This window comes from Zeus faber (assembly GCF_960531495.2).
Source record: "Zeus faber genome assembly, chromosome: 14".
Taxonomy (NCBI): Eukaryota; Metazoa; Chordata; class Actinopteri; order Zeiformes; family Zeidae; genus Zeus; species Zeus faber.
The window spans coordinates 32,040,953-32,050,559 of NC_137200.1; the positions used below are offsets into that span (position 1 = coordinate 32,040,953).

General features: G+C 41.7%; 1 protein-coding gene across 1 annotated transcript; it reads right to left on the reverse strand.

Moving 5' to 3' along the window:
- Positions 1 to 533: 533 nt before the first annotated feature.
- LOC307240352 (uncharacterized protein) lies at positions 534 to 9,272 on the reverse strand. Its single transcript, XM_080014109.1, has 6 exons — positions 9,174 to 9,272; positions 7,949 to 8,114; positions 6,883 to 7,310; positions 4,537 to 4,693; positions 4,084 to 4,452; positions 534 to 2,321 (listed from the first exon to the last, which is right to left on the reverse strand). Exons 2-6 carry the CDS (start codon positions 8,112 to 8,114, stop codon positions 1,393 to 1,395), a joined length of 2,049 nt encoding a protein of 682 aa, XP_079870235.1. The 5' UTR covers positions 9,174 to 9,272; the 3' UTR covers positions 534 to 1,392.
- Positions 9,273 to 9,607: the final 335 nt, after the last annotated feature.

A 9,607-nucleotide genomic window follows, 5' to 3' on the forward strand; every position in this document is an offset into this window, starting at 1 on the left:
CACATTGTGTAACTTTAACCTCTATCTTGACTCTAATTTTGACTGACATAGTGATGGTAGAGATCACTCTTTAGGTCCATCACAGACAACAATTTGTACATTATCAAACTTTGAATAGTATTACAGTGCTAAAAGGCTGCAGACTCATTATTATTGATCATAAATTTTCAGGGGTAAATTCACAAATAAATGGATTGTGGCAGCTAATAGCACCATGAACTGCTCATCAATTATGCTCTACAAAATATATTGTGCAAATGATATGCTAGCGCAAACACGCCCATAAAGTTTTGCTGCTGAGTGCAATTTGCCCTTGTTTTGTGTCTGATCGCAATTATCCACGTGGCAAAGGAAATAATCCGTCAGCGGGCAGGGTCTACACTGGACAGTCATTATGCATTTACGCTACTGGTCTACACTTGCCTGTTTTACAACTTATCAGTCTTACATACATTTAAAACTTACAAATAATTGTCGGACAATAGTTATTTTGATTATAAGTATTTAATGAAAATGTAGAATTGTAAGGAAATCCCTGGAGTTTTTAGTTGTTTTTTGATATCTTTTGAGTTGAATAGGAATTATAGAACTGTTTTTGTCAACGTTTGTAATGCCTGTATGTACAATACAATTTTCCGTTTCAACAAGTTGCTTTTGGGCTGCGTTTTGAAAACCGGACTAGTGCGCGTTCCACTACCTACAGAGGCTGTGACAGTGATTATAATTACAATGTCAAAATATTATTTACACAGAAAGTCTCGGCGTGACACCCCTTATAGATATGCTTCAGTTGCACCAGCTCTCTGAAGACAGTAATAATTTCACTACGTGTGGCTATTAGTGCCGGTGTTTGTGAAATGGACGCTGTTTGCAATGAGAATCCTTTGCATAGAAAGGGGCCAATTTTGTAACAAATGCATGCATAATACCTCATTTAAAAATGCGCAAATAGCAGGCACACCGAGACGCTATTTGTGTGGCAGCGCAGTCATAAGTGCATTTTACCGTTTGCAGTGCTTTGACCCTCACTTTTTCTCGTTTACTCCGGTTTAGTGGCCACAAAAGCTGTGCTATCGCTTTGTGAATTCACCCCACAATGTGGAGTAATACACAAAAAATAAAAACAATGCAATTTGCTGGCTTCCCTGGAGTTGTCATGGTTGGCAGCATATTAGGATACATACATACATAATGCATAGAATCAAAATACATAAAAAAACAACTACAAAAAGCCTCAAAGGGATTACAATGTTTCCATTTTGCATCTTAAGTCTTGTAAAACTGCAAGTCCTACCCCTCTGAAAATAAGAGTAAGAAGCTCCGCAACTAACTTGTGCCCTACTGAGGTAGTATTGTTACTCTTGGTTTCAATGTGATTTCTAGGTGAGATTCTCAGATTTTTGAGTACAGGCCCTGATCTGCTGTGGAGACCCAAGCACTGGAGTTTTCAGTTTGGATACAACAATGTCCCTTTCTGTTAGATGAGCGGATAAACCTCTTCCCACACTGTTTACAGCAGTATGGTTTCTCTCCAGTGTGAAGCTGCTCATGTCTTTTAAGATCACTACTTGTATTAAACCTCTTTCCACACTGTTCACAGCAGTATGGTTTATCACCTGTGTGAATACGTTTATGCGTCTTAAGAGTTTCTGATCGATTGAAGCCCTTCCCACACTGTTCACAATGGTAAGGTTTCTCTCCCTTATGAAGCCGCTCATGTATTTTGAGATAACTACTTGTATTAAATCTCTTCCCACACAGTTCACAGTGGTACGGTTTATCACCTGTGTGAATATTCTGATGTGTGTTAAGAGTTTCTGATCGATTGAACCTCTTTCCACACTGTTCACAGCCGTACGGTTTCTCTCCCGTGTGAAGGCGCTGATGTATTTTGAGATGACTACTTCTATTAAAGGTCTTCCCACACTGATCACAACAGTACTGTTTCTCCCCAGTGTGAATAAGCTCATGTCTTTTGAGAGCCCCACTTCTATTAAATCTCTTTCCACACTGTTCACAACTGTACAGTTTCTCTCCTGTATGAACACGCTGATGTCTTTTGAGATTACCCGATTTAAGGAAACTTTTGTCACACTTGCTACAAAAATGTCTTGGTGTGTCTTTCAGTTTCTGTGTGGTTCCACAGGTTCCGATTGGCTGAGAGGCTGCAGAGGGGAGGAGACTCTCTGCTCTAATCGCTCCACTTCTCAGCTGCTGGACGTAAAGCTCGCTGTGACTCCTCTTAATGTGCTTATGGAGGAAAAGCTGAGATGAGAAGGAGAACTGACACCCAGGGCAAGAAAATCCTTGATTCTTCGCGGCTGGAAGAACAGAGGGAGACAAAGAAAAGAAAGTGGATTACAAAGAAGTTCATTTTTTGCCTATTTCCACTGCCAACTGAGCAAGGCCAAAGTACCCATGCTGATTTTAGCTCCTAGTCAGTCTGGTACCAAGTGATCCAACCAAACCTCTCCTTGTGCTGTCAACACAGCTGTGACTGGTGGAGGCATGAACTCCACAAGACCTCTGAAGATGTCCTGTGGTATCTGGCAGCAAGACGTTAGCAGCAGATCCTTTTAGTGCTGGAAGTTGCGAGGTGGGGCCCCATGGATGAGCTTGTTGTTCCAGCAAATGCCACAGATGCTCCATGGGATTGGACCCTAACCCCACCCATCCGAACGATGTAGAAGAAAAGGTGATTCATTAGACCGGGCCACCTTCTTCCATTGCTCCATGGTCCAGTTGTGATGCTCACACGGCCATTGTCGACGCTTTCTGCGGTGAACGGGTCCACGCAGCAAGCTGTTATGCACTGGGCATTCTTACACCTCATAGCAGCTTTAACTTTTTCACCAGTTTTCACAGTAGTTCTTCTGTGAGATCAAACGAGACGGGCTAGACTTTGCTCCCTACGTGCATCAATGAGCCTTTGGTGCCCATGTCACCGGTTCACCGGTTGTCCTTCCTTGGACCACTTTTGCAGACCCTTCAACCTTGGGGTTGATTTGGAGTACCCCAACAGTGTAACAGGGAGTCTCCGTGGTGTTTCAGTTACTGCAGCTAAACAACTCCATCAGTTATTCACACCGTAGACGTCTGGTAACTAGGGTAATCACATGGTATTCAAGCTACTACAGCTAACTATATACAGTATACACATTCATGTAGTAATACTATATACAGTATACACATTTATATAGTAATACTATATACAGTATACACATTTATATAGTAATACTATATACAGTATAACAATTGATCTGATGAGGATATACCCCTTGAAAGGCATCATCCCGTAAAGTTACCGAACATGTTTACCAACTAGAGATGCACCGATTGCAGTTTTCTTGTTCGATTCCTGTTTCTGATTCGAAGTCTGACCTGCAGATTCAGATTTGCTGTACATCATCGACAAATTCATTGTGTGATCTGATCATGCTAACGTGATAGGACAGCTGCACATACTGCTGTAATTCAGTTACCACAATAGTGAGATTGCAGATTTTGACACCAAAAAACTAGAATATGGGATGTCACCAAGTTTCTGTATAACTCAACCTGGAACTCTCACTGAGCTTTAGAAGGACCAACACCATGTCCAACTCAAACCAATCTATTTTACTTCAAGTGCAAATATACATATATACACACACACATATATATATATACACACACACACACACACACACACACACACACACACACACACACACACATATATATATATATATATATATATACACACACACACATATATATACACACATACATACATACATACATACATACATACATACATACATACATACATACATACATATATGGTACATTGCAAATAAATTCTAAAAAATCTATTAGGCTGAGTTTTTATTTGCTTTGTTTAGAGAAAAGATTGCTCTGATTGGAGCTGCGGAACCGTGCATAACACCCGCCCCCTACTAAATTTGAGCATGAAAACTGAATAAATTTAAATAGTAAAAATAAAAAGCATAAAGATCTGAATGGGATAATAGAGGAATATATAGTATATATAACTAATAGAAATATATAATAGAAATTATAAAATAATACAGAGGAAGTTACCTGACGGAGGTTCTGTGGTCTCCTCCCAACCTCCATCACCGTCTTCAGTCTCAGGTTCAGAACAGTGCGAAGAGAGGAGCTGCTCAGAACTACTTGGTTCTAAAGCAGCAGCTGGATCTTCTGGATCTACTTGTGTTTCCATCTGTTCAGTTGAGGTGCTGGCTACAGGTTCTGCCTCTCTCTTCTCCTCAGTTTGGCTTTGATGAACCTGGGACCACTGAGCGCACTCTTCATGTTCCCTCTTCACAGGGAACTCCTCCTCTTCCTCTTTAATGTGTGGGGGCTCTGGCTCCTCCTGGCCCAGACTGGAGCTCCACTCTTGCTGCTCAGGGTAAAGCTCCTCTTTACAGACAGAGAGCTGTTGGAGCTCTGGTGGGACACAGAAAGGTAAAACAGTCACCTACACTTTTCGTGTAAAAAAATGCTTCTTATGTTGATTCAAACATCCTTTACCTTGCCGAATGAAGATTGGTTGGATGTGTGAGTGATTCCTGTGTTGCTGTTTTCCTATTGGATGTGCATAGATGATGGGCGTGGTCAGGGTTTGTCCCTGCAGCTGCGAGACGAGCGGCGCCGCAGGGTGTATTATCACGACGTAGGGAAGCACCATCTGCGCGCGCGCGTACACACACACACACACACACACACACACACACACACACACACACACACACACACACACACACACACACAGTCTCAGTCTCAGTCTCAGTCTCAGTCTCAGTCTCGAGGCCCGCAGGACAATATTTGTGGCCCCCTACTTGACATCAAAGTTAAGTTTCTGACACGCACGTTTTTGCCGAGTCGTTTCCCTGGGCGTTTTATATATTTTTTTATCACTTATGGGCTACCATAGCTCAGCCTTGTGACAGCTTCCGATGGTGTTTGTTGACAAGTAAGCCAAGCGAATTAGCAACGTTAGTCACTTGGTTGAAACGTGATTCCGAAGTGACATCAAGTGGAAGGAAAAAATATCCTGTCACCAGTGCAAGGTACAGAGGACTTAGGAAGTGGGCGGACTCAACAAGAGTAATCAGTGACCTAATAAAGAGAGCAGAGTGTTGCAATAGGAAAGGGAAAAGAATAACATGGATAGCAAATAGCATGAGATGGGCGGCAAGAACAAAAGCCAAATGGTGGTTAGAACCTGAATATTATAAAGAAGTAGTTATAGATTATTATTACAAGAGAAATATAGAGAAGGAAAAAGGACCGATATGAGCAAATCGCAAAAGAAAACAAATTTACCAAGAACAATTTTATCAAAAAGAGCAAGAAATTAAAAGATATAAAACATGAGACAATGCACTTGATGTTAAGAATTAAGACAGGTGGAGAAACATGGACATATCTGTTGGAAAAGCTCTTCTCCACCATGAACTTTAATAAGTCAAAGCACAGGTCCAAACTCACTGATGAGCATCTTCAAGCCATACTGAGGATCTCAATTGCTTCCTCCCTCAAGCCAAATGTGGCTCAGCTGTGTAAGAGGAAGGGCTGCCAGGTCTCAGGCAGCAAGGAGTAGGTAAGAGAAGCCTATGTTCTGAAGAACCGTTCATGTTCTGAACTGTTATTAATAAAGATTGACAAGATTGGATAAGTTGTACTTTTTTTTGGAATACTTGATCCGGCCCAGCCTCACCCAGACTCTACCTCGAGCGGGCCCCAGGTAAGTTGAGTTTGAGATCCCTGCTCAAGAATGATCAGTTGATTCAGTTTTGGATTGTTAAAGTGCTGTTCGTAAAGTCTGCTTGGATGTCATTGCTTCCTATAGATTTGCATTTGGTTCTCAGCTCTAGTGTCCATCTGAGAATCACTCCTGGCAATAGTTTGACAAGGAGTAAAATGTCTTCCACTTTTAAAGCAGCAGAACTTTCCTTTTGAGTGAATGAGATCACAGGGCAGTGGGTGAGGAGGTATGGTTTGATCCATGGCTCACCCTGGTAACATGCTTAAGTTGCTGAAGTGTGCTTGAGCAAAACACGTGGCTTTAACATGGAAGAACTTCTACCTAAAAGTTTATTTCATAAAGTGCAGTTTCGGTCTGTTCGTATTTATCGTAGCCATATAAAACTTACATGGATTTTTTTCCCCTAAAGTTTGTGTGTTCTGTTATTGTGTTAATTTGTTATAATACACCACTTTTTTCCCGCCTTTCACAATTAAGCATAAGATGGATATTGATCCAAATAGTCTAAATTCCCATATTCTGTTACATTTGAATTTGCAATGTCATCTTTCAAGGTAATTTACACAAGGACTGTTTATATAATATACTGACATACATCTAATACATAGACTGACGGCCACATATTAAAATATTAAATCTTTTAAAATCACATCTTTCATAGTGATTTATATTACAATTGTTTAAGGAATAAACTTTCATACTAATTATTATTATGATACTAAACCCCTCCAAGTCAAGATGAAAACAGTATTTTTGGAGGGTTAGGTCAGTTATTAGAGGGTGTGGTTCTGCTCGGAGCTAACTAGCATTAGCTTCCCTGGTCTCCGTCCTGGAAGTAGAACTGTGTCCTGGTTTCCTGCCTCGAGCTCCGCAGTGTGAAGGAAGCCCACGGACCCACACAGAGCCCGGGGTTCCATTTTTGGCATCAACACATTTCATATGACCTATGGCTGTGACATCACATTTTGTTTCCAGATGTTTTCTTTTTATATATGGGTTGCTAGATTTTTGTTTGATTAAGACAAACTACAATTGGGGCATGTTATGTTTTGTTTGGCAGTGTATAAACTGGATGTTGGCAGAGGTGCATTGACGTTGCTGAATGTTACCACCGGCAGAGGTGCAGCAAGGCTGCTGGGCGTCGCCACAGGCAGAGGTGTAGCAAGTTTGCTGGACGTTGACACAGGCAGATGTGCAGCAAGGTGGCTGGACGTTGACACAGGCAGAGGTGCAGCAAGTTTGCTGGACGTTGACACAGGTAGAGGTGCAGCAAGGTGGCTGGACGTTGACACAGGTAGAGGTGCAGCAAGGTGGCTGGACGTTGACACAGGCAGAGGTGCAGCAAGTTTGCTGGACGTTGACACAGGTAGAGGTGCAGCAAGGTGGCTGGACGTTGACACAGGCAGAGGCGCTGCCCTATTGTAGGATTGCAAATGCCGGCGCATATCAGCCTTCTTTATTATTGTGACATCACAGCCAGGGCAATGGAAATGGCCGTTTGTCCTGCAGCCTTGGTGGCACTTGCAAATTCTCATGTCTATAGAAAGAAAGACCATTTTAAAATACAGTGGATGTATACAGGAGTTTACACAATTTGCTAAAATGATTTTGATTGTTTCTCAGTTTTGTTTTTACACCAAACTGGTAAGAAAACAAAAATGTAATGAGGTTAAACAACTTAAAAAAAAGTGAAAAATAGGGTGACTCAAATTAATCATCCTTATTGTTTCATTAGGGGTTTGGGATGCACATAAAAGAAAATCGATAATCTTTTAAATAAATAAATAGCTGTTAACCTCCGCTCACACAGTAAAAGCCTTTAAAACGAAACTTAGAATAAGATCAGATAGCCTGGTGTAGGTTATATAGCTCCCTTATGTGGGAAAGTGAAATTACATTTCATCATCCTCGGCACTCATGACTTAATAATTCCTTTAATTTGTTAAGCTTTATTAACATGATAGAACACAGAAGAATGGTCGATTGCTGATAAATCATGAGCCTCCCATTGGGGCTAAATTGGGTCAGGACCAAAGTACAGGTCTCAGTCTCACAAAAATACAAAACAAACACAATTTCATGTCATTTCACTTCAATTCAAAAGACATTAGTACAATAAATTGTGTATATATATCCTCCATCAGTAGAAAATGCAAACTATGGTTCAATAATCACCTTTGAAAGGAATTGCTGTCCTTAGATGTGCTCTCCAATGCAGGAGTATTTTGGATCTTTTTGTTGGTTTTATGCATGGACAGATGGCGCAGTGATAGAAGCTACAACATGAGGTGCAGCGCTGCACTGGAGGTGGGTATCCATCGATGATAATGGACTGGTGCATCTGTTAAAAGGAAAAGGACACAACAGCAGAAAACCAATTCAAATAACTTTCACCGTTAGGACTTCCATCGTGTGTGAGCTGTCGAGCGCACACACTGAATGGAGTTTGTGCTGCACATGGGAATGTCAGGCTGATACGAGGACAGTGTTTTTTTTATATTTTATATTCAACTCTTTATTTTATTTGAAAAGAAAAAGATTTCCTCGTTATCTTTGCCTTGTTACTTTATATTTTTTATGCGCACTACGTAGTTGTTGCCTGCCATATCAAGAATTTAATTGTACTGAATGACCTTGTGTTGTACTGTACACTTGACTAATAAAACACTTTGAACATAACAAAAGTGGCGGACAGGTGTCGTGCCAAAAAGTGATCGTCTGCCAAAAACCGATTGCCTAAAAGTGATTGAAGCATCTACCTTGTCACCGAAACGTTAGTTATGCCTCAAAATGACTTGGTTTTATTCATGATAGTTATATTTTAAAGTTATAGCCCACTCAGTCATTTTTACCTGTTGAAATGCCTTTAAAAGGGTCAAAAGCAGCAACATGCAGTTTCCCCGTTGGCAAAAAAATGATTGCAGTTCCGACCCTGTGACTGAAGGTTGTTTATGACTTAAAATGACTTGATGTTACTCTTGATGGTTATGACAGATTAGAGCCCACCCAGTCATTTTTACCAGCTGAAATACATTTAATACCACCCAATACAAAACATAAAATGCAGTTTTGCACTTGTCAAAAAGTGATTGCAGTTCCTACCTTGTGATTGAAAGGTCGTTTTTGACTCAAAATTACTTGAAATTATGTCTTTCATGGTTGTTATATTTGACAGATTATACCCAGCGGACAGCAGTCACTTTTTGGCGGATGATCATCTTTTGGCACGACAGCGGCACTCGCATTTTTTTCCTGACTTTCCACGTAGTAACGGAAGTGACTCGGGAGGTAGGTCCCCCAGTGTGTACAACTGTAGAACTTCATATCTCAGCCCCCCCCCCCCCACACACACACACACACAAAATAATATCTCAATACAATAATACACGTATAATAATACCGTTGCAGGCCTGATACGATGCTTGTGTGCGGTGAGACCATCAACGGTCTTCACACTTCCCAGGAGCAGCAAAGTCAAACAAGGTACCTCGGGTCCGTGTGGATCCGCGGCCCACGACGGACCATCCGTAAGGCGGAACGGAGCAGGTACCTCTCCACCGGTGACACGGGGGTCCGTCTAGCCACCGATGACACTGGGGTCCGTCTATCCACTGGTGACACTGGGGTCTGTCCTTCCACCGGTCAGACTGGGGTCCGTCTATCCACTGGAGCCCGAGGAACTCTAGGCGTAGTCGCGGCCGCTCGGAGCGCCGTGTTAGCTAAATGACGGTTCAACTAGGTCCGTACAGCACATTGAACTTCGGGTAAAAGTTTCTTCAGCCGCTCACCAAAGCACGTAGTATGACCGTCTCTTATCAGACTGTTGGAGGAAAC

What these genes read in the sequence shown, in the direction of transcription:
- LOC307240352 (XM_080014109.1), bottom strand. Translation starts at nt 8,114, where the DNA reads ATGCACCAGTCCATTATCATCGATGGATACCCACCTCCAGTGCAGCGC. An exon ending in GACAGCAATTCCTTTCAAAG is followed by an intron (nt 7,311 to 7,948) that starts GTGATTATTGAA and finishes TTCTTTCTATAG; the next exon opens with ACATGAGAATTTGCAAGTGC. An exon ending in TTGCTGCACCTCTGCCGGTG is followed by an intron (nt 4,694 to 6,882) that starts GTAACATTCAGC and finishes GCGCGCGCGCAG; the next exon opens with ATGGTGCTTCCCTACGTCGT.